Source organism: Terrapene carolina, unplaced genomic scaffold (genome assembly GCF_002925995.2).
Source record: "Terrapene carolina triunguis isolate 2854851 unplaced genomic scaffold, T_m_triunguis-2.0 Scaffold94, whole genome shotgun sequence".
In the NCBI taxonomy this organism is placed as follows: domain Eukaryota; kingdom Metazoa; phylum Chordata; order Testudines; family Emydidae; genus Terrapene; species Terrapene triunguis.
Window position 1 is genome coordinate 539899 of NW_020664445.1, and position 25951 is coordinate 565849.

General features: G+C 44.1%; 1 protein-coding gene across 2 annotated transcripts in view; it reads left to right on the forward strand.

Annotated features, from left to right (window-relative positions):
* Positions 1-5023: 5023 nt before the first annotated feature.
* The window catches only part of SLC44A1 (solute carrier family 44 member 1), a 96058-nt gene continuing 75130 nt past the window's right edge, over positions 5024-25951 (forward strand). Inside the window, exon 1 of one of the 2 annotated variants that reach the window (XM_026650856.2) lies at positions 5024-5239. In XM_026650856.2, the coding sequence (XP_026506641.1) occupies positions 5213-5239 (27 nt within the window). In that variant the 5' untranslated portion in view covers positions 5024-5212. The remainder of the gene's footprint in view (positions 5240-25951) is intronic. The other variant, XM_026650857.2, reaches the window with a different exon arrangement.

Consider the following 25951-nt stretch of genomic DNA (forward strand, 5'->3'; position numbering starts at 1 on the left):
CTTAGATTCTCTTCCTTGCTTAGCCTTCTGGTTTATCTCTTCAAGGGGCTCCATGGTAGGAGCAACATAAAATGCACAGGATTTAATGCAAACTGCTCTTGCTTTACTAGCACAAGAAATATAGAGAACTATACAAAAATCATAAACCCTACAGGCGTTTCCCTGCCTCAGTTTCCTCACCACTTCAATGCATACTTTGGCTGACAGAAGTCAGGGTCCTCTGGGGCCATCCAGGGTCCTTCCATTTCAGTGCATGGCTTGGGTTCTAAAACACGGGGCCTTCTCCCCCACCTTGTCTGCTCTGGCCTTGGCCAGTCCTCCCCTTCCCTTCTCCTGCTCAAATGTCTGGTGTGGTTCTCTGCACCTTCCCCCTGTGAGTCATTTTATAATCTTGCCTTATCACTTCTGTCCCTTGGTCCTTCTTGGGGAATTTCCACTCTCTCCCTTACTTCCTCCTCTGGTCTGAAGGGAAGGAGGGAGGAATCTTCTTCCCGCTTCAGCAAACCCATTGGGCCAAGGAATTTCACTCTGAATAGGTGGGTGTTGAGTTCTAACGACCCACCATTGTAGCTGGTGTGAAAGCTACATGGTCATTGGTGACAAGCCTTTAGTGACTGTATGTAGACAGTAGGCATTCGTGATACAGCAGTTTTTACAGTGACAGCTTCATAATATTTATCAGAATTTATAAGGTTTCCAAGATCATAACACAGGGGCAGGGCTGCATGTAAACATAGGAATTGCCACACCAGACTGTGGCAAGCTCCATCAAGTGCTGGCCTCAGTTACTGGCTCTTCATGGGTCCTGCCAGAAAACCCTCTTCCCACTTCACCATAGACACCTCAGACCTGTTTTTTCAAAAGCTCCATGAATCTTCCTTGATGAGCAAAGGCCCAAATGTTCATCCTTGCCTCCATTTAGAGGTATTTGAAATGGCATTGGTGCACAGGCACTTATGGCAGTTTGACCTCTTTTCTCCCACAATCCCATTGGGCTCCCAGAAGCCAGTGTTTCAGGGAGCTGTGCTGGATGAATATCTAACGTATGGTGCAACTACAATAGCGTATGACAGAGTTGGTATGGACACGGGGCAAAACTGGATTCACCACATTGTGGGTACTTACTGTGACAGATGTGACCAATACAAGTAAATCTTAAGACTATTGTGTAGTAGGAAGAGAGCCTGAGACATAAGCCCTTGTATTAAAGGCCTGGTATGAGGCAGGACCTGCTTACATAATCTGGCAAGAACAGGGCTAATATTGCAGAAATACATTATTTTTAAGAAGTGCTAAGCACAGAGTACTTACTCAAATACATTTCGATAACAAGTGGTACCAGAACATCCAGATATCCAGGATGATACAAAAACATTTCCCAAGGATAACTGGAACACACTGATCCCTTTTAAAAGATAAGGTCAGGATGACAGTATGTAATAGAAATGTTTTGATTGAATCAATACGATGGGTGATAACTAGCCACGTCAGGGGGCAGTAACTATGTCAGAGGCAGTACATAACTTGTTTGTATTAGGGTATAAAGATGTATTTTAGAGGGAGTACCTGGCCTGGTGCCTTCGTACCTTAACAGATCTTGTGGTCATTGGGCGGTTCGCTCAAGGTCTGCTGTTCCAACTATCTGCACAGAGCTGGGGGAGAACACACACATGCAGCTGAACATCGAACAACATACTGTATTTAATTTTATGAATGTTAATGAATTATTGTGGGCTAAGGATTGCATTCTACTCCAAGGGGGGAGGTGGGGGTTATCACCGCTCCTTCAGGAACTGAAAACAGTGGTGGCTAATTACTGCAGTCCTTGGGAGTGCAAACCGCTCCAGAGAAGTGTCTCCCCTGGTGTAGTTTGCATATAGTTCATGCCAGGTTTTCAAGAGATGCTGGAGACCAAGAACAAACACGAGGTAAAAAGAGCCTGCTTGATATGACAGAGGGGCCTTCTTTTTGATTTAACAAATGGACACGATGTTTTGCCTAAGGGAGGACCCCACCCTGGTGAGGAGTTGGAAAGACTGGAACCTATCAGGGTCCCCATAGGATGGATGGATGACTTCTGGTACATTTAGTGGCTGTTTAGACCATTGTACTGTTTTTTTTTGTTTGTTTTTTAAATATTTTTTTCTGGGTGCTTTTGTTCCTTAAATATATGTACCCTGCTTTGGAAGAGCTGTGCAGTCACTGGTAAACCACTGTCATTGTCCCTGGAGAAAGCGTTCAGCCCCTGTCATTTCACTCTAGTCAGATCTGCATGGGGTAATCACAGTGGGATGCAGTGGAGCCATAGCCTAAATCTCTGCTCAGGAAGTAGAGGGATGGCTAGAGGCCTGAGACCTCAGAGGGGATTCCTTGCAATGACTGTGGAGGGGGTCAAAGATGGTTATGCTGAAACGTACATTGCTGCAATCCTAGTGGCTCAGGTCTCTAGTGTAGACATAGCTTCTCTCAGAACCCACATGGCTTCCTGGCACGGATGCAGTTACTCTGGGAAAGGCCCCAGGGAAAGGGTGATAACTGAATTCTTCTTGCCTTGAATTAAAACACACACACACACACACACACACACACACACACACACACACACACACACACACACACACACCTCTAAAGTGTGATGCTATCCCTGGTCTACACAGCTTGTGGAAGTGGGGCTATATGCCCAAATAAACTATGCCAAGGGGGCCAGCAATATCCTCAGTGATCTTCTGGGTGGAAGAAAAGTGTTTTCTCAGCTGTGCCCCCATATCCTTGGACTTTCAGGTACATATATTAGGGGTGTGGGGGGGTGTGTGTGGGGGGGGGGGGGGGGGAAATGTAAAGGCTATAAACCCTTCCCCCTGCTGTTGTTCTTTAGTATATTCTACATACCCCGATGCTTTATTCTGTCTCAATTACTTTCACTGATCGTGTTAAACAATTACCAGAAATCCATATTTTTCCCAGCATCCAGCTTAACTTTTGGTTTTAAATCCTTCATCTTATATTTTGCTGTCTGCTCTGACCTTGTCTCACTAGCAAATTGAGGCTGGTCTGTCTGTTCCCCAGCTAGCCTGAATTGGCACTGCAGCTCAAACAGTGCCCCTTGAGTAACTGTCATTAGAAGAGCCACTTCAGCACAGCCAGCAACTGCAGATTGCACCAGCTGCAGAGACTATGTAGCGCTAGGAGGATAGAGTCACAGTTGGTGGTACATTCATTTAGGTCTCACTGACTCTAAGGGGCTCTGTGCAGCTATAGGGATCTCTTCATGTGATGAACCTGCAGGAGCCAGGGTATGCATGCATGCATGCACATCTGGATATAGTTTTCAAAACACCCACAGAATGCAGTTTTGTTCCAGTGAAGAGTGTGGTTGAGAGTAGATGCCTTTAGTAGGTGGTCTGAGGAAAATCTCTCCAGGAGAACCTTATGGGAAAACTAACTTTTTCTTTTCTGAAATCAGCATCACCCAGACAGGAGCTGTATTAACAAGGAGAATATCCAGTCACATTTTATCTCAGTTACAGAGGAGAGACTAGATTGGAATAATGGGATCAGGAGGGAACACATAGTGAGGCTTGGCAGAACTTGATTTTTTATTTGTTCATGTAATTTTCATGGATAACACTTGTTTTAAGCACTTTTTTTTATTTATATATAAATTTTCACAGTTGCATGAAATTATGGGCTGGATGGATCAGACCAGGGGAGGTTAGGATAATTATTTAATGAAGTAGATGTTGATTCAAAAAGAAAGCTTTATAACAGTTACAACACAACTTGTCAACATCACATGTCAAAATATACAAAGTATGGTTCTTTTTTCTTTCTTTGCTTATCTGTAAACTTCGATTATCGATGGAATTATTTTTTTCATCAGTCTGTGCCTGTAGAGTGATGGTGATAAAAATCTAATCCTTCCAAACCTATACATGTTTAGTATGTTTCCTCAAAAAATACACTATGGACCTGCAGTTCAGAGAGGATGTGCACTTGAGCTGAAGTGAATAGGATCCGAGGTGCCCAGCACCTTGGGCGATCAGGCCCTGTATATCTTCCTCACAAGGCAGTGTTGGCAACTCTTGCAATTTTATAAAAACTTTTGGATGGCTGATTTTCCAGGGTCTCTCCTATACTGAAGTCAAGTGATCTACCCAAGAATCTCAGCTGTCATTTAAAAACAAAAGTTTCTAGTCAAAAAGCTGGACAATACGAAGCAAGTGCACTCCAGTGCTTTAGTTGCCAGGAGGTAATTGCTTAATAACATTTGTTATTTTTAAAAAGTCATCATTTCAAAGTGCATCTTGGGACACTTGGGGGCCTGACTCGTGATTTTTTTGAAGAGGTGGGGCTGGCAATACTGACAATGGGGTGTGGGGGAGTCATGTAGACACCCAAGCTAGGCATAGACTGGAGAGACAGGCAGATGCAGGATGGGGGAGCAAAGCAGAGGGGAGGCACAAACGTGTCGCAGACACAGGCAGGTGTAGAGACAGACCTACACTTAGGGTGATCAGACAGCAAATGTGAAAAATCGGGATGGGGTTGTGGAGGGTAATCGGCGCCTATATAAGAAAAAGACCCAAAAATCAGGACTGTCCGTATCAACTGGGGCCATTGGGTCACCCTCCATACACTGAGGGTGGGGCAAACAGACGGGCATCTGTGCAGGGGGAGCCACAGCCAGCCACGCGCAAGGCTGCCCCAGGGAAGGACACGGACACCTGGCTGGGTGGCGAGGAGGCAAGAGTAGAGCCGCCTCTCGGGCCGGAAGTGGGCCGAGCCCTTTCTGCGGCGGACCGCGGTGCATACGCTCTATCTCCCTCGCGGAGGGCGGAAATGGCTGCGGCGCGCCACCAATCCCGGCCCGGGCGGGCGCGCGGAGCCGGCACTCGGCGCCCGCCGCACTTGGCGGTCTCGGCGCGGCCGGCGGGTTGGTGAGCGGACCAGGCCCCGCCCCTTTCTACTGAGCTGCCGCCGCCGCGTCGCGCCGCCGCCGGGGGAGGATGAGGAGCGCGGGGCGGCGCTGCCGAGGGACTCGAGCCGCAGCCGAGCTCCACTGACCGACCGACGCGCCCGCCCGCGCGGAGGAGCTGGGCGAGGCCGGAGCGGCGCCCCACGGCCCTGGGGCGGGTGATCGCGGCGGTTGGATGCCCGGTGCCTAGCGGGGACCCCCGGCCCGGCTCCCCCGGGACAGAGACCCGCGCCCGCCATGGGATGCTGCAGCTCGGCCTCACACGTGAGCGGGACCCGCCCCCGTGCAGGGACCCCCGACAGCACCCCCGGGGGGACCCGGCCCCCGTCCCCTCTCCCCGGGGGGACCCGTCCCGCGCCCCCTCACCCTGCGGGGACCCGTCCCGCGCCCCCTCTCCCCGCGGGGACCCGGCCCCGGTCCCGCGTCCCCTCTCCCCGCGGGGACCCGGCCCCCGTCCCGCGCCCCCTCACCCCGCGGGGACCCGGCCCTCCCCCGTACAGGGACCCGGGGGGACACCACCTTCCCACATGCCCCCCTTGCAAGGTGCTCCCCCACCCTTCCCCCCAGGGGTTGCGGGGCGCCCCCTCCCGGATTGCCCCCTAGTCACTCTCCTCTCGGGGAGCCAGGGGACCCTCCTTCACACGGTGCCCCCCATCTCCTCACCCACTGGGACCTAGCGCTCCCCCCCCTGCAGCTCCCCCCTTCCCCATGGTGCCTCATCTCCCTGGTGCCCTTCTTCACACCTTGCCCGCTCGCCCCCTGGCTGGGAGGAAGGCAGGGATTCGGGGACACAACTTCATCACCTTGGGAGTAGAGCAATCAGTTCACAATAACTTCTCCTCTTTCGCTTCCTAGGGCAGGGCTCCCCTCTGTGCAGAGCCACCCTGACCCCTGGCCCCACTCTGCACTGGGCCTGGCCAGCCATCAGGTTCCCCAGCAGCCAGGGGAAGGGCTCCAGTCAGGCTGCAGGGCCAGGTCCTTTCCCCATGGCCTCACTAATCCCTGTAGCTCCTTTCCCCACACTGCCCCGGTCTGCTCTTTCTTCCTCCCTGCAGTGGTGCTGCCAGTCTCCTAGGTGGGAGCCACCATGAACAGCTCCACCCAATGCTCCAGTTTGCAGCTCCGTCTCCCATTTTAACATTCCCTTGGAGCACAATGCGCAGCGTAATAACATGTTTCTAGGATAAAAATGTTGCTATGTCCTACATAAACACTGGTACCAAACTATAGCTTTACTTTTCCACAGCCCTGCATCACTTCCCTCTTTAAAACTACATTAAATTAATAGATTTTAAAATCATGATTTCATGGGGCAAGCGATATACTTTAGTTAAAGTGCTAATAACTCTAGCCTTCCTATGCTTTTGGTATTTCCCATCAGCAGGCAGAAATCTGACCTGCTAGAGGTTAGGTCATTGATTGCAGGGTTTTACAGCTACTGCCCCTGTTTGAAGGCAACGTGACTGATAATGTGGGTGGCTCTCAAGTACTGTAAGTCATAAATGTAAATTTCTTTTGGTGATTTCATCTGTCTGGAGTTGACAGTCACAACAGGGGATGGTGTGTGTGCCTGAATATCCATTTCTTCTGTCCCTAATGACTCATCAATGGTGTGAACTGAGTGTTCGTGTCCTGCCACATTCAGACAGCTTTCTTACTAGGACTCTACAAACACTGCTCGGAGCTTTCCAGTTGCACTAGGCTTCCCCTTTTCCAAACTGCTTTCATAAATAACTATTTCACAGGCTCTCTTTAGCATTTTTCTTTATCAGTCTGTGTACCTGGCATCGTTATTGCCCCCTTTGTTCTGTTCAAAATCAAAAAGGTTATCTATGTATAACCTTGGAGACCTTTCATAAAGCAGGAGAAGTAGAGAATAACTAATTGTTTCATGCTTGGTACAGTTATAGGTTTGCACTGCTTGGTTTAAATTTTCCAGGTGGACTTGTATTTGTCAGTCAGGGTTCAGGAGACTATTAATACTATTCTGTTGAATCTTTCAACTGGGTTTCCTTATGACTGGCAAGTTGTGTGGTAAATGAGCTTTGTGTGTCCTTTTATATTCATAAAATCTCAAGAACGGTTGACTCTCAAATTCCTTAACCAGGGTCCTGGTGGATCTCTTCAGATAATCCAAAAGAAAGTGTCTGAATATTTTAGCAGCTGTTTGTTGGTTCTTGGGTACGATACGACAAATTTAGTGGTGTCTCTGTCTGTACCACCCTGCCTCATTACTTAGTGAGGGTCTTGGGTTCCTCTTTTCCCTTTCCTGCTGCTTCTATAAATCATTCCTGCCTTTCCACTCCATCTCCGTGTTTGAGCAAAGCTCCACCAGACTCTCTTCCTACTCCATGTTGCTGTCATCTACTGCCCCTTGACTCTTCCCCAGCCAGCTTTCTCTCAGATTTGACATGTGACTCCTTTTTCCTCTCATCACAACCTCCCACACTTATTCTTGGTGACTTCAATTTCTGTGTTGATGTCTCATTGGATTCATTAACTACACAACTCCTTGCCTTCACTCATTTGATCTTCAGCTGTGGATCAGATCATCCATTCAGTAGAAAAGCTGATCACTTGACACTGACTTCACCAGCTATCTCTTCATCTCAGAGCTCGGATTATCTAAGTTCCCTCTTTCTGATTGCCACTTCATCTCTTTTAACATAGACCACTTGCCCCCTGCTCCTCAGGCTCCACCTGCGCCTGATGTGACCTCTGTCCCTTTCAAGATGTCCATGGTCTCCCTCCAGCATTGACTTCGCTCTTCCACCATTTGTTTCCTCTGCTCCTGTTTCTTATTTCATTGCAATGTTTCTTTCTTCTTCAGCTCTGCCATCTTTCTGGTCAAACAGTAATGCATTTCACAATCCCTTTTGCTTATATGCAGTCTTTGACTCTGTCCTTTAAACACTCCTCTCTCTATGCCATATACCTCTCCATACAGGAATTTGCTTACTTCAAAGGCTAAATTGATAAAATCCTTCATTATTTCACTCCTCACCTTCATTTTACCTTTCTATACTCAACACCCCTTTCTGTATGTGTCCTGTCTGCTCTATCCATCTACCCCAGTATCCCAATCCTCTTAACCATCCTAGCCCCTGCATTCTTTCCTTCAGTCCATTGCTGTCCTGTTCCTTTTCCCTCCTGTTGGGATTTACATTGGTCCCATGGGAAAGCTATATAGTTATCTCCGGCCCTTATTCTAAACAGATGTCTGTGACGTGAGAATGGGAGTGGGTGGACAGGCTGAACCTCCAATTCAGGAGCCCAACCCACAGGAATTAACACCCCTTCAAGGATGGAATGACCATCCCAACATGCCCCTGTTATTGATAGGGACCACTCCCCTGCCACCATCGAAGGTGAAGACATTCAGTCTTTGAGAACTGCAGCTCTCACCCAACATGGCACCTGTGACACGAGTGAGTCTCCTATCAGGACTGCAACTTTCATGTTGAACACCATGCCAGGATGATAACACAATTCTTCCACACGCCTAGACCAATGCTTGCTCATGCATTTTGGTAGTATTTAATAGATGGCTGAATACAACAGTTAGGACCTGACCAACTGTGTTGTTGAGTTAAGGTAATATCTAAGTTGATCAGACATGAGCCCTACTCTCACCACAATAAACTGTCATTCCTGCTACTAACAATTTTTTAACCCAGTCCCTATTATTGGATTTGATAGCTTGAGTAATGGCATTTACAACTGATCCAGTGGCTCCTTCCCAGGTGATTACATCAATAAAACACTGAAAGCCACTGCAGCATTATTAAGATGAGACCTCTAAAAAAACTTTCAAGTTTCAGAAACGACTCAAAACAATTAGTAGACCACAAAAAATTCCTACATCAATTTTAAACTGAGAATATTAAATGAAAACACTTAACAATATTAAGAATGCCTTCCCAGGAGTACACAGAGTAAACAGGGATTATTGTGCCCCATGTTGAGTCTCACCCTTGTATACTTTTACTCGTGACAGGTGCACTCAAATTGGAATTCCGGTGACCCGGGCTGCTGAAGGCGTTACCAAGAGAACCGAGTGAGGACCAGTCCAGGCTGGTTCAAAGATTCGTTTTCTATAGGCTTTCACCATCACCTGATCACCGGGCTGCACCTCACACGTGTCCTCTTTGCCAGCCTTTGGGTCTGGTTCAGTTGCGGGGTCCTGTGAGACACACAGAGATAACAATTTGCAATATTCAGCAAGCTGGTCACCCATGACATACAATTTCCCCCGCCCCCAATGCACAGATTTCCTGGCGTCCTCATCGCCCGTCCTGTCAGGATTTCAAAAGGAGATAAGGAATGTGGATTAGTAGGACTGGCTCTCATAGACATGAGAACCACTTGTAGGTTGGTGACCCTGTCTTTCCCTGTAAAATGGGTACCTTGGTCACTATCAATGAAGCATGGAAGTCCCCATCGGGGAATTATTTCGGTCATCAGTATTTTAGCTACATTAGACGCAGTGGCCTTGGCCACTGGGAAAGCTTCTACCCACTTAGTAAAGTGATCCAAGATCACCAGAACATATTCTTTCCCTCTGCACCTTGGCAGGGGCCCAATGAAATCTATTTGTAACTGCGTGAAGGGCTGTGTTGGTCTTGGCTGATGTCGCATTCTCATTTTCACTGTGGGAGCAGAATTAAATTGAGCACACGTTACACACCTCCTCACATAATCATGCTCCATCATGTCCCAACATGTGATACACTTGTATCATAGTTCCCATCAGCACATTTGGTAACACTAAACACTCTCCAAGTGTTATCATCACACAGTTTGCCCCCATTATCCATCCATAACCACTTCTCTGCCCTTGGTGCAGCGTGTTGAATGTCCTGTAATTCAAAAAAGTTTGGGGTTTTTATGAGAGGCTGTGTTGCAGCAATCATTGCGTCTCTTTACCTTCCACTGCTGCTTGTTTAGCTAGCTTGTCTGCCCTTCGGTTCCCTTTGCTATGAGGGTCTGTCCCTTTTGTGTGGGCCTTCACTTTTATCATTGCTACTTCGGTAGGTTTCTGCATGGCTGCATGAAGTTTCTCCACTATCCCCCCATTTTGTATTGGGGATCTTGTACTTGTCAGGAATCCCTGATTTACCCACCAGTTAATATAATCATGTACAACCCCAAACGCGTATCTAGAATCAGTATATATGTTTACAGCATGACCGTCCGCAGCTTCACATGCTGCAACTAATGCCTGTAGTTCTGCTACTTGTGCCGATGCTCCAGGTAAACTGCCATGCGCCACCAGCTGCCCATCTTGAGTACAAACGGCCCATCCTGTGTGTCGCTTGCCGTCCACAGAGAAGGAAGAACCATCCACGTGTAGGCATGGGGCACCAGGTATTTCAGTTTCTTTTACCAATGGGAGGTCCAAGAGCTCTTCCTTAAGGCAACAATGATGCGGGTGTCCGTCATCTGGGGTAGGCATGAGGGTGGCAGGGTTTAGCGATGATGCTCATTGCAGATGTACCGAAGGCATTAGCAAGCTCGTTTCCCATTGAGTCCATCTTGCAACATGGACTGCCGCAGATTTCTTTGCTGATTAAAATAGCAAGGACAGCATGAGGCACGACAATATTTACATCCTGTGCACCAATAAGTGGTGAGGCCTGACTTAGGGCCATAGAAGCTCCTTCCACTGCCTGGAGGCATTGCTTGAGCGACAGCATCTAGTTTAGAAGAATAGTATGCTACTGGGCACTGTTTGTCCCCATGTTTTTGCGTTAACACTGCTGCCATATGTCCCTCACTGACATGCGTGTACAATGTAAAAGGCATTAATGGATTAGGAAGTCCCAACCCTGGGGCAGTACTTAGCCTCTGTTTTCAATGTGGTAAATGCCTGTTCATATTCAAGTGTCCATTCAGTTGCATCATGTGGTCCACCAGCACCCTTCAGGAGATTATTAAGGGGCTGGACAATCCTTGAATAATTTGGGATTTGAGTTCGGCAGAAATTGAATAGCCCCAACACTTTCCTAACTCCCCTGACCGTAATTGGTCGTGGGCATGAATTAATAGCCTCAATGCGGTCAACAGTTAAACGTTTGTACCGCTTGGATATTAGATACCCCAGATATGATACTTCCTCCTTTGCGATCTGAACCTTTCTAGCATTAAATTTTACCCCACTGTCTGCCAAGTGCTGCAGGATCACTTCTAAGTCTTTCATGTGCGTTTGGCAATCTGGTGAGGAGATAAGAAGATCATCAACATACTGTACAACACAAGAAGCCATGTCTGGCAGCTTTGCCAGCACATCAGCTAATACTCTATGAAACAAAGTAGGTGAGTTATAAAAACCCTGGCTTAGGCGATTAAAGATATATTGCTTCCCTTTAACAGTAAATGCAAACCAAAATTGACTGTCAGGGTGCACAGGAACAGACCAAAAGCCATTGCTAATGTCCAAGACTGAAAACACTACGTGATCATCAAAAGCATGTAAGCCTCCCACTACCATCCACTCCTGTACCTTTTCCCAGAAGGGTAGGTTTGGGTTATTAAACTGCAAAGATGGTGTCAAGGCTGTATCCCCACTTTGAACTTTAGGGTACAAATGTAGGGGCCTGCATGAAAACTTCTAAGCTTATCTACCAGCTTAGCTCTGGTCCGCTGCCACCATCTCAAGAATTCCCTCCCTGGGAAGCCTTGAGAAACCTTTCACCAATTCCCTGGTGAACACAGATCCAAACCCCCTTGGATCTTAAAACAAGGAGAAATTAACCATTCCCCCTCCTTCCTCCCACCCTCCTTTCACCAACTCCTGGTGAATACAGATCCAAACCCCCTTGGATCTTAAAACAAGGAGAAATCAATCTGGTTCTTAAAAAAGAAGGCTTTTAATTAAAGAAAAAGGTAAAAATCATCTCTGTAAAATCAGTATGGAAAATAGCTTTACAGGGTAATCAAACTTAAAGAGCTCAGAGGACCCCCCTCTGTCTTAGGTTCAAAGTACAGCAAATAAAGATAAACCCTCTGGTAAAAGGTACATTTACAAGTTGAGAAAACAAAGTAAATCTAAGACGCCTTGCCTGGCTTTTTACTTACAAGTTTGAAATAGGAGAGACTTGTTTAGAAAGATGGGGAGAACCTGGATTGATGTCTGGTCCCTCTCAGTCCCCAGAGCGAACCACCCCTTAAAACAAAGAGCACACACAAAAGCCTTTCCCCCCCCCAAGATTTGAAAGTATCTTGTCCCCTTATTGGTCCTTCGGGTCAGGTGTCAGCCAGGTTACCCGAGCTTCTTAACCCTTTACAGGTAAAAGGATTTGGAGTCTCTGGCCAGGAGGGATTCCATAGCACTGCACACAGGAGAGCTGCCACCCTTCCCTTTATAGTTATGACAGATGGCAATTCTTTTAACATGCTCCGCAAGTCTGATGGACTCATAGGATTGTGCTCTAGGTGACTAACAGTAGCAGGATCCCCTTCCCCTTGATTAGGATTAGGGACTGTGTGCACTCTCACCGGAGCCATGAAACTAGACTGATATCCCCATGTTCCACATGTAGGGTCCGAAGGTGCTGAGAGACCAGATCTCTTTCCTTGCAAGTCTGCTTCTTTATACTTTTTTGCTTTTGCTTGCAGTTTTTCTACCTCTGCTTCTAACTCTCCCACCCTTTCTTTTAGCACATCACACTTTCTAACCAGCTGTTCATAATCAACAATTAAACACATACCAGCCATTTTGTCCTTCTCTTTGCTGTTTTTTAACCCCATACACCAACAGGCAACATAATATGGATGTTTAGTCGGATAATCATCATGTGTTGGATATCCTTGTTTCAATTTCTTGTCATACTGAGACAGGGCAGATTTTACAGCCAGCCACCTTACATCTACACTGAGGACATCATCTTCCTCTGATAAATATTGTGGTTTATGCACAAAATCAGTTTTGCCCACCTGTAATGGGGGGTGGTCATCCTTCTTTATTTCAGTCATACAGCCAAAATATCTCCACAAGAAAACTAATAAACTTACTGCTACAATAGTTATAAAAGCACTAATTATACACTCTTCAGATTGTGGATCACTATATCCCTTCATCTTTCCCCTTCTTCATCTTTTTTTTTTAACCTAAATATCCTCCAATCTCCAAATTTTTAAATACAATTCTGTTTACAGACTAATAACAATTTATTCAAATCAAACATCCCAGACTGAAATGCCCAATCAGCAAATTAATCCTTTTTCCAAATTATTTGATCTGCACAATTACAATGTCCAATTAGGAGATCTGGGCCAGCCAACACACTAGCTAGAGATACTTATGGGTATACCTGCCCTTACACTAACTGTTGGTCCTTACAGCCTCTTTGATTTCCCACTTCAACAACACTTAGTCAGAGGAACTTACAGGTTAGCCAGCCCCCACACTAAGTACAATGTCTTAAGACTGCAACAAACCCCCTGAATTCCCCAACACCAAGAGTTGCTTACTACAAAAGGTATGAGAGTCACCAGTCAGGTCAGAGACACACAACCAAATAAAAAATGAACAAACTTACCCTCTAATTTGATTGTAGGATGTGATCCTGAAGGATATTTCTCACCCTGCTCGCTGCACCAAGGAACTGTTGGGATTTTGTGGTTCTCAATGAGTCAGATGCTGGGCAGAATCAAGGGACTTTGATTCGATGCGATTCACTTGAATTCGATTCAGTTCAATTCGATTCAACAAGGCTTTATTCAATGTGCACAAAGGGAGAGCCCCTGGTACAAAAAATCAGACAATCCCTCCAGCAAGGAGCCCCTCCCATTGCTATTTTATAGCACATGGCACTTACATAACAAGTTATATAACACAAACCTCTAACCAATCATATTTAACCTTTCCATATATGGATTTGTTCATCACATGCTTATACTTCTCCACTCCACATGTTGAGCTCAGCCCCCACCCTCTGGCCTTCTCTAGAATGTTCCTAGGGTGGTGAGCTTCTTTATGCACAAGTACCTTATAAATCATATTGTTTAAAATGAACACAAGCATACCCTTCACTCCCAATACAATTATGGTCTAATCTCCTCTATCTTCAAAGCTAACCATCAATGCTTGCCTGCCTCTCTACCTACCCTACCTTTGAACTCATTGAATGTGCAGTTTACAACAATTGCCTTGAGTTCTCTCCTTATTCTTCATTCTAGATTCATAGAACTGGAAGGGACCTCGAGAGACCATCTAGTCCAGTCCCCTGCACTTGTGGCAGGACTAATTATCTTGACCATTCTTGACAGGTATTTGTCCAACCTGCTCTTAAAAATCTCCAGTGATGGAGATTCCACAACCTCCCTAGGCAATTTATTCCAGTGCTTAACCACCCTGACAGGAAGTTTTTCCTAATGTCCAACCTAAACCTCCCTTGCTGCAATTTAAGCCCATTATTTCTTGTCCTATCCTCAGAGGTTAAGAAGAACAATTTTTCTTCCTCTTCTTTATAACAACCTTTTACATACTTGAAAACTGTTATCATGTCCCCTCTGTCTTCTCTTTTCCAGATTAAACAAACCCAATTTTTTCAGTCTTCCCTTATAGTTCATGTTTTCTAGATCTTTAATCATTTTTGTCGCTCTTCTCTAGACTTTCTCCAATTTATCCACATCCTTCCTGAAATGTGGCGCCCAGAACTGGATACAATACTCCAGTTGAGGCCTAATCAGAGCAGAGTAGAGCAGAAGAATTACTTCTCATGTCTTGCTTACAACACTCCTGCTAATACATTCCAGAATGATGTTCGCTTTTTTTGCAACAGCATTTCACTGACTCATATTTAGCTTGTGGTCCACTAAGGCCCCCAGATCCCTTTCCACAGTACTCCTTCCTAGGCAGTCATTTCCCATTTTGTATGTGTGCAACTGATTGCTCCTTCCTAAATGGAGTACTTTGCATTTGTCCTTATTGAATTTCATCCTATTTACTTCAGACCATTTCTCCAGTTTGTCCAGATCATTTTGAATTTTAATCCTGTCCTCCAAAGCAATTGCAACTCCTCCCAGCTTGGTATCATCCGCAAAACTTAATGGCATAGAGAGAACACTTATAATCTAAATCATTGATGAAGATATTGAACAGAACCAGACCCAGAACCGATCCCTGCAGGACCCCACTCGTTATGCCCTTCCAGCATGACTGTGAACCACTGATGATTACTCCCTGGGAATGATTTTCCAACCAGTTATGCACCCACCTTATAGTAGCTCCATCTAGGTCAGGGGTGGGCAAACTTTTTGGCCCGAGGCCACATCTGGGTATGGAAATTGTATGGCGGGCCATGAATGCTCATGAAATTGGGAGTTGGGGTGCGGGAAAGGGTGAGGGCTCTGTCTGGGGCTGCAGGCTCTGGGGTGGGGCCAGAAATGAGGAGTTCAGTGTGCGGGAGGGGGCTCTGGATGGGGGCAAGGGGTTGGGGTGCGGGGGGTGATGGTGAGGGCTCCGGCTGGCGGTGTGGGCTCTGGGGTGCAGGAGGGTGGGACCTAGGGGTTCGGAGGGCAGGAGAGGGATCAGGGCTGGGGCAGGGGGTTGGGGCACGGGAGGAGGTCAGGGGCGCTGGCTCCGGGTGGCACTTACCTCAAGCAGCTCCCGGAAGCAGCGGCATGTCTCCTCTCTGCCTCCTACGCAGAGGCATGGTGCCGGCCAGGCAGCTCTGTGTGCTGCCCCGGCTCTGTGAGGTTCCCGGCCAATGGGAGCTGCGGAGGCGGTGCTTGCGGTGGGGGCAGCATGCGGAGCCTCCAGGTTGCCCCTATGTGTAGGAGCCGGAGGGGGGACATGCTGCTGCTTCCGGGAGCCACACGGAGCGGGGCAAGCCCTGGATCCCGCTCCCCGGCAGGAGCTCAAGGGCCGGATTAAAATGTCTGAAGGGCCGGATGTGGCCCCCGGGCCGTAGTTTGCCCACCCCTTATCTAGGTTTTATTTCCCTAGTTCGTTTATGAGACGGTCATGTAAGACAGAATCAAAAGCTTGACTAAAGTCAAGATCTACGTCTACTGCTTTCCCGCCCTCCCTCGCCCCCCCCCATCCACAAGGCTTGTTACCCTGTCAAAAAAAGCTATCAGATTGGTTTGACACGATTTGTTTTTTGACAAATCCATGCTGACTGTTACTTATCACCTTATTATCTTCTAGATGTTTGCAAACGATTGCTTAATTATTTGCTTTATTATCTTTTCAGGTACAGAAGTTAAGCTGACTGGTCTGTAATTCCCCACGTTGTCCTTATTTCCCTTTTTTATAGATGGGCACTCTATTTGCTCTTTTCCAGTCTTCTGGAATCTCGCCTGTCTTCCATGACTTCTCAGAGATAATTGTTAATGGTTCAGATATCTCCTCAGTCAGCTCCTTGAGTATTCTAGGATGTATTTCATCAGGCCCTGGTAACTTGAAGACATCTAATATGTCCTAGTCATTTTTAAATTCTTCCAATCTAGCTTCCACTCTCTCCTCTAAACTGCTTGCAGTTCTAAAGATCTCTTCCCGGCCAAGTCTCAAGACTTCTATTCCATTCCTACCCTCCTTGATAATATCAAAAGCAGCAGAGGTCAATCTTCCTGAGCACTCTCCCTGGAATGCTGCAAAACTGTCCTGTGATTCTTCTCCTATCTCTCGGATAGTTCTCTTCCGTCTGTCCTCCACCACTGTCTCTGGAATTACTTCTGAGCCCCTTCCTCTTTATTTTTTTTTTTATTTTACAGCTTGTTTTATCTCCTTCTGTCTCAGTGGTTCTCAAACTTTTGTACTGGTGACTCCTTTCCCGCAGCAAACCTCTGAGTACAACCCACGTTATAAATTAAAAACTTTTTTTTGTTTATATTTAACACTATTATAAATGCTGGAGGTGAAGCGGGGTTTGGGGTGCAGGCTGACAGCTCGCGACCCCCTGTAATAACTTTGTGACCCCCTGAGGGGTCCCGACCCCCAGTTTGAGAACCCCTGTTCTATCTAATCCTGCACTACAGCATGCATCTCTGATATCTGTCCTTGGATGCCTCACCATCAGTTTAAGTTTAACATGACTAGTACCAAGCTCCTTCTGTTTTCTTTCACACCTTCTCAACTGCCCCATCTGTCTCTGTAGAAAACTCCACCATCTTCCTTGTCACTCAAGACTTTAATTTGGAAGATATTTTTTATTTCTCCTTCCTTACCTCACACACTTAAGCTATATGCAAATACCGTTGCTTCTTCAACCACAATATTTCTCTGATCTGTCCTTTGTTTTCTATCCCTTCAGCTAAATGTCTCATTTAGGCCCTCATGATTGCCTGACTTCATTACTGCAATGTTCTTCTTTCTGATCTTCCTGACACTCACATCACCCCTCTTCAATTCATACAAAAATTGCTGCTAACATAGCCTTCCTTGCCTGTTGTTTAGACCATGTCATCCCTCCACTGATTCCCCATCCACCTGAGGTTTGAAGTGGTCACCGAAGTCTTTGCATAACTGCTCTGCCCTTGTCTCATTTCTCATCAGCCCACCTTCTTTGCTGCCCCATCAATACCAACTTCATTTGACCATTTATCAGCTTCTCATGCAAATGTATCTATGCTGTCTCCTGTGCTTACATCTATGCACAAGGTTTCTTCTAAAGACCAGCTGCAGTTATGAAGCCTATGGGGCACTAACTTACACTGACAAGTATGACATGTAAAGAGGATTAATTGGCTTTTTTATTAATAGCTTTTTTATTTACAGAAAACCTTTTAATTGTTATGCTGTAGCCCATCCCCACCTTGACCACTATACTCATTTTTACCTTTTATTTATTTATTTGTCTGTAGTGTGTGAGCTCCTTAGGGGAAAGTACCTAGCATATTGTGAGTGCTGTGTGAAACTTTAACAAAGCCACAGGCCAGACTTGTGATTTTTTTTTTTTTTTTTTTTGGTGGGCACTGTGGAGGGGGAGGGTGGTAAGAAAGAGACACTCGGATATGGGAAAAACCACTTCATAACAGTTGTGAAAAAGTAGCTCTATGTTCAGACTACGTGAAAGTATAGCAGAGTTTTGTGTAGCTTCACTGGGGTAGTAGTGGTGCCATAACAATTTCTGCTATTCTCTCTTAAAGTGGTCTTGGGGTTTATCCAAGAAAGCCCAAGCTTAAGCTCAAGGAAAACTTGGATTTTGTGTTGTTTTATTGTGAAGTTCTTTACCTTAATAAGGGAGAAAAACAGAATTTGCCGTTGAATCAACAGCTTCCCCTTTTGACTCTGGTATTGGAGATACCACATTATTTCTTTCCACACTTTAGTAATTTTGTTTATCGACTGAATTGTTGACATAATTCTGTACTTCTAAACTGGCTGATCAGAACTATGGGAAGTGTATTTCCTCACAACATTATCAGAAAGACTTTGATATCTTGCTTTCTTTCTTAATATATGCACTACAACTAGGGAGGTTGGAAATGTACTCTTTTCCTTATACTTTTTCATTGCATTAGGTTAGATTAAGATTTGTGTGAGAAGGGCTTGGGATCTTTCAGGCAATATAATGCCATGAGTGGGATAAACAAAGCACATCTTATTCTATAAACTTCTGGTTGTGACCTTGGCTTTACAGATTAAAAAAATACATTGCTACAAAGGCCGGTGATGACAGACCATGCAACAACTCTCACATGCAAGGTGTTTCAAAATAAAATGCTTGGAGCTAATCTCAAAGCAATTATTTTCATAGTCCTTTTGATAAAACTTGGTTTTCCTCATATATCTCTGAATATATGGACGATCTGTTACTTACCAGATGGACAAGAACAAGAAGCAATGGTGCAGTGGGAGAGATCTAGGTTGGATATTAGGAAGCACTATTTCACTAGGAGAGTGGTGAAGCACTGGACTGGGTTCCCTAGGGAGGTGGTGGAATCTCCATCCTTAGAGGTTTTTTAAGGCCTGGCTTGACAAAGCCCTGGCTGGGATGATTTATTTGGTGTTGGTAATGCTTTGAGCAGGGGATTGGACTAGATGAGCTCCTGAGGTCCCTTCCAACCATGATATTCTATGATTCTATGAATGCTGCACAGGGAGTTACTCTATACAACGTTGGCCTTAGTTATCACACAGTGGTGAGATATTTTGCAGTTACACCTCTACCCCGATATAACGCTGTCCTCGGAAGCCAAAAAATCTTACCACATTATCGAACTTGCTTTGATCCGCTGGAGTGCGCAGCCCCGGCTCCCCTGGAGCACTGCTTTACCGCATTATATCCGAATTCATGTTATATCAGGTCGCGTTATATCGGGGTAGAGGTGTATACTTGTCTGTAATGTTAAAAATACTACAGCAGGTATATTTGTGTTTCATTGATTTTTCTTTTATCAATTAATTCACCAGTTTATAATTTAAACACAGAATTGGTTCATCTTAACTTATTAAATACCGAAAACTAAACTAATGCAGTAATTAAAATTGTAAATTAAAATGCACATGCATCAGAAAATGAAAAAACTAAAGTTCTTATTGTAGTTCTTAGCTTGCATACTGTGTACATACTGACTGTTAATGTATACATTTAACAGCCTAAGTTGTAATAAAAAATACTACATATTAACACTGTGGCTGAATTACTGCTGATCTTCATTTCCTCCTTTCTGTTTAGTATAGTACATGGACCTTACAGTTGATGAGCTGTGACAACAAGTAACAGGTCCCTTCCTTGAGCAGGAGTCAGTGTGAAAGCATAGTGCTTATACTCACAGCACGATACAATACTCAACAAGTGGAACATGAAGTATAGTCGTAGCTGCAATGCATTGTTGAATGATGGATCTGAAGCATTTGTGCGGTTAGTCTTAAGATTTCAGATTTAAGTCAATTATATGTAGTTTCCCCTTTTGAGACAGAATGGGGAGTGATCCTTTTAAGTGTGGCACTGGTGTCTGGAACTCAGAAAGTTTTATTTTCAGCCACTTAATACATATGGTAAATAATGACCTATGGCATTTTAATTATCCTTTTTTGTGTGTGTGCATCTCAACTGCCCAGCATATATGGGCTTGAAAAATTATGCCCATTAGTCAGTAGTAAGTGGGAAGTTTTCCCTCATGAGTTTGGGGACCTACTCCATAAAATTCTGTTGAATGTAAGTTTGATTAAAATAAGTCTCTAGTCTTCCAAATGTAAAGTAGTGTAGTGATGTCTTCCAGAGGATGCAAACCACACAACCACAGTGCCTCTGCTGCTGCTCACTTCTTCTGCAGCAGAACAAAATTAATGACTATTTTTACTGCTATCCAGTAAGCTGGGGTAATAGTAATGGCGGCAACAACAACAACAAACACCTCATGCAGCAACAAGTCTTAGAATCCAGGTCTACAGACTCCATCTCTCAGAGCTCTCTCTATGGCACTAAAAATAGCTGTGTAGATATTTGGGCTCTGATTTGGGCTCAGGCTGTGTAACCCACCCTCTTCCCCAGGCTTCAGAGCCCAAGCTCCATCACAAGCCCAGACATTTACATGGGTATTTTTAGCACCATAGCGGAACCCGTGTCTGTAGACCTAGGCTGAGATTTTCTGTGTTGACATAACCAGTGAAACTGTCAGCAGTCAGTGCTCTGCTCATGCTTGAGAAAGCTATGAGCAGCAGAAGAGGTGGGCACTACATCTTAGAGGATGGGGACTCAAATGGATGCTGAGAAATGACTACAATAGCAGACTCTCTTCATAGTATCCAGAAAGTTTAGTCTCCCTTTCAACAGATGGGAGATAGTGCTTGAAACTTAGCCTCTGGCTAGTAGGTGTCTGATAATATAAAAGATGGTGCTTCCAAGCAGGGTCCAGGGACAGTGGACCAGGGACCTTGCTAAAAATCCCAGTGCTGTTTCTTTTCTTAGACTGTAGGTAATATTGGGTGGCCTTCTTACCAGGGCATTCTGCTTCCTTTCCTCATGTATCTACCTCTGGTTAGTAAGTGTCGGGTAATTCTCTCTCCTCCCCCCCTCCCCCCAAGCCCTGCTGCATGCAGTTATACAATGTATGCAAGTAACTTTTTAGTTCTGAATGCAAAGGAGAGTTTTTAATGGTGGCTTTTCCCCCCCTAATTGTGACCATTTCTCACTGGGGTCTAGCCCTACGTGAAGTTTGACGTTACGGCGTTCAAACCATCTCTGAATTATCTGCATCAGAAATCTTTACAGTGATAAAAGTATTTTTTTTTTTTTAACCACTTCAGCCTTTGAGTTATCTGAGGAGACTTTCTTCAATCTTTAAAACACAATCTTTGGGCTGAGACCAGAGGTGGAAAGTCCTTCTCTTCAAAGGAGAATTTTGCTGGAAATTATGCAAACGAGAAAAGATCGTCTTGCAACCATCACCACAAATGTTGGAATAAAAACCTGTAATATGCTGTCCCCAACCTGCCTTATGTGTAAAAACATTGTGTCAACCTTTAGATTTTAAGCTTGGTGGTAGTTTTTCAGTGCATATGCTGTACCCTGAAATTGTCCACTTTGGTTTGCCCCTTATGAAAAGAGGGCAAGTTTATTTTAGTGGTTCATGGTATAGTAAAGATGTCAGCTGTCTTTCTACTTTTATTCCTTTCTTCTGAGGAAGTCTTCTCACTTACTGTAGCTACACTTGTATAATTAGCCAAAAGGGCAAAATACACTTTCAATTAAATGCATTTCAGCGGTTACTTTTTTGACTGACCTAATTATCTTTTGCAAGCTAACTTGAGTTTAACTGTGCATCGCACATCTTTTCTTCTTTGAATTTCTTCCACTTGAGAAGCTGGTGGAAAAGGCTATCATTCTTTCCAACCTCTGCTACTGGAAGCCAATTTTTACAAAGTGTGCTGCCATATGTCCTTTTCCTATTGATCTGAATTTTTATTCGAACTACCAGTTCATGGACAGTGCTTGGAAAAGTTTAGTTGTATTGGTTCACCATAGGGAACAATTCTATATTGGCGGAGGAATGAAGAAGTCCTATTAGTTCATCCAATCCATTTTTAATATCTGTGATTTTTATGAAACAATTCCCTTCCATTGCATTTGATGTCATTGTATCAAACCTCCAGCCGTCGTGGAAGTCTTCTAGAGAGAGACTGAGGCCTGGTCTACACTACGACTTTAATTCGGATTTAGCTGCGTTAATCCGAATTAACCCTTCACCCGTCCACACTACAGAGCCAGTTAATTCGAATTAAAGGGCACTTAAAATCGATTTCTGTACTCCACCTCGACGAGCGGAGTAGCGCCTAAATCGATTTTGTTAATTCGAATTAGGGTTAGTGTGGCCGCACACCACCGAATTACTGTGTTTAAATTAATGGGGTAGTGTGGCCGCACACCACCGAATTAATGTGGTTAAAAACCGAATTAAGGTGCTTAGTGTGGCCGCGCACAATCGAATTTATACAACCTGTTTCCCAAATTCAAATTATCTAAATTCGGATTAATCCCGTAGTGTAGACATACCCTGAGAGAGGGGGGCGGGACGGATCTTTTTCAGGCTGTCTTTGTATATCATAATGGAGCAAAAAGGGCACAAATCTTAACTCCTTTGTTTTTGAAGACCATCTTTAAATTTTTAAAGATTACAAGTAGGGGAAGAAGCAAACACAGTTTCAACAGACCATACCCTATGTAGCACTAGAGTTGGAGATTAATGCTTTATAGTATTTTGAAGCTGGGATTCCAAGTTACTTTTCCTATGGTAATTCCTAAATGTAGCTGTTCTAAAGATAATAGCTGCTAAAATGAGGGGCAGGGGACATGTGAGCTAACGTGGTATTCAGAATGTACTGATATTAGGGGCTGGTGATTTGCTGAATGCTGTATAGCACTGGTAAATTAAGAAGCCCAGCTTTCCAATAATACTTGTTTCTGAGATCTTGTAATTTTTACAACGAACTGATCCTGTGGTCTAAATGGTATTTTTTGATAGTTGTCCAAGAAGGAATATTCCAAGTCCTGTACCTGAGATGACTATGTTAATGCCTTCCTTATTCATGAGCTGTAGAAGCGATTTTAGTGCCATGGCCAATGAGAGCTGCTTTTTTTTTTTTTTTTTTTTAATTGGAGTTGTTCTTCAGACTCCACCCATTATTTTAAATAGGGACTTCAGGAAAATGGGCATTTGCAAAAATAACTTCCTGCTCCTAATGCAGTAAGCTGATCTGTAAGTCAAGGACTTGGTATATTATTCCCCTCCCCATGAATCAGGCAGAGCCCTCTTTATGTAAATACATACTTTAATTGCCTGCCGAGTCCTCAAGCACTGCTATCTTACTTCTCGTTTAATTCTTTTTTAGTTATAGGGCTAACATTTTGGACCCGTAAGCAAGGTAAATTTTCTTCACAGTATTCAGATAAATGCAAATTAGTAGTGTAACCCCCACACACAAAAAGCAACAGAGAGTCCTGTGGCACCTTTAAGACTAACAGAAGTATTGGAGCATAAGCTTTCGTGGGTGAATGCCCACTTCGTCAGACGCATGTGTCACAGGACCCTCTGTTGCTTTTTACAGATCCAGACTAACACGGCTACCCCTCTGATACTTCCCTCCTCCTCCCCCCCCCCCACCCCACACACCCTATCTCCCTGTTACAGGAAATGTGCAGACTTGTGACTTCTTTTCTTTTCTTTTTCTTTTTGCAATGTTATTTGCTGTCACTCAGATTTTGGTATTCATACAAGGCTTTCACTGAGCTTGTCTCCCTGCTTCATTATGCAGTGATATGGAACAATGCACATGGCTAAGGCAAGCAGGATTTGGTTCATGGTGTTGAATTTGTGATAGTACATTCATTTCCAGGACAACATTTGTCTTACCACGTGCATATGCAAGATTACAACTTCACAGTAGGATCTCCAGGTGGAGAAACTCATCTTTGCCTGTGAGGAAAAGAGCTGTTCTGAAATAATTGCAAAGGCAGTATAGAAAGAAAGACTTTTAAGTTGCCTTTGTGTGGGTTTTCAAGATTGGATTTATTTATCTTTAAGATGTATTGGTGAAGCTTCTAAAGAATTTGGTTTATAAATTGTTTATTAGGTGGGGGGAAATGTAGGATAGTTTCTAATGTTGGATATATAGTCTTGCTGTGGTCTCTGAATGTTCCTGTACCACCAAGATCAAGCCAATGAAAATAGTTTTTTAAAAAAAATCTAAAATGAGATTATGTCAAAATTGTATTGGAAATAGTAGAAAATGCAAACGGTGTGTTTTCCCCCTTAGAATGCTGCTGTCAAGGTTTCACAAAACTCCTTAGAACTGTTCCCTTGTCTTCTTTTTTCTGCTCGAAATGTGAAATGGCTTGTTCTTTTCACTATTGTTCTTCTCATTATGTTGAACTTCAAAGTCCACTCATAAATCGTCAGATTTTATTAAATGCAATTTCCTGTTGACAAACCAGTTTGAGCTAAGGACACCCTTTAAGCGATTACTTAGAGCAATTTGCTAAGTGTCTATGGTGGATGGCAAGATCATTATTTCTTACAGCAGTACTGTGCAGGTCATGAGGTCTTGCAATAGCTGTGATGTTTTGTGTCCTCAAGTTCTAACTTTAGAAACTGTAAAAGGATAAAAATTTCTTTCGTTTGAGACAGCTACTCATCAGACTCTAGGGGAGTGCATAGGAGGAGGGGCAGCTTTCTCTGTGGAATTGTCCTGAGATCTCTAATTTGATGGTTATGTCTTGCTCTTTTCTCTCACCCTAATTTCATATTTTCATGAAGCTAAAAATAAATTAATTGGAAGTAACTTGCAGATAACTGTTAAAGATGTAATCTAATATTGTCCTAATAAGACTTCAAAATATTCTAATATTTAGGACTTGTGATTTCAGAGCTACAGTGGAATTCAAGGAGTCTGTGAAGCAGATTGTATTTACTGTTAAATTATTTCATTCACATTTTTGTATAATTATATTATTTCAGCGACAGAGAAAACTACTCTGAAAATAGGGTGTTCTTTCTTTGGTCTGAATAGGTCAGTATTAGAGATTGTGATTTGAGAACTATTGAAAAAGAGAAAAAAATCTCATTATTGATATTCAAATAGATTGTAAATCCATTTGTGTATGAAAGTTATGTGAAGTACCCTTATTTATGATGGGTAGTTCTGTTTTCTAGCCAAATGCCTACTATTTTCAAATAGGTGTTTTGAAGCACTTTAATTAAAAGACTTTCAGTGGTGGTTAAAAGTATGGATTTTTTTCCCATCATAGGTCTATATTTGTAGCTGTCAAATATCAACCTGCTACTGATTTGCCAGTTCTATTAGGTTTCAAGATATGTAATGGCTATGTATGTTGTCATAGCTGCCATGAAGGTACCTTTCTAATCCTGTGAAAACAAAGTAATAAATGAGTCATAGAATCAACTGACTGCAAAGATGACATTGTAATTGTAATCATATGACATTGATGGATTCATAAATGGTTTGTAAACAAACTTTTTCAAGATTGTCAGTTTCATATTGCCTCATCGATAATATATTAATAATTTAAGTGTCAGTTCATGCACTCTAAATTACACTTAAATTACATTGAAAATTTGCAAATACGATATAAGTAGTAGGGGAGCACTTCATGAAGTAGTAGGTGTGGGATCATTGCATTAGTGTTACGTTTAGTCCCTGAAGAAGAACAGAATACAAGATGTTCATTCCCCTCCATGACTGAGAATAGCTTTGTAGTGCTGTACAATCAAAAGGCTGCTGCTTCCCTTCCTAGCAGAAGTGTTGAGTTGTGTGAGATTGCAGAACAGATGTACATATGCAGTATAGAAGGGAGAAGTATGGTCACCTAGTGGGTATGTCCACACTGCAATAAAACATCCGTGGCAGTCCTATGTTAGCTAACCCAGGCTTGTGGGGCTATAAAATTGCAGTATAGATGTTCGGGCTCAGGGGAAGGTCCCAGAACCTAGGCTTCTGCCTGAGCTGGAATGTCTACACTGCAACTTCATAGCATTACAGGCCAAGCCCTGCGAGCCCTAGTCAGC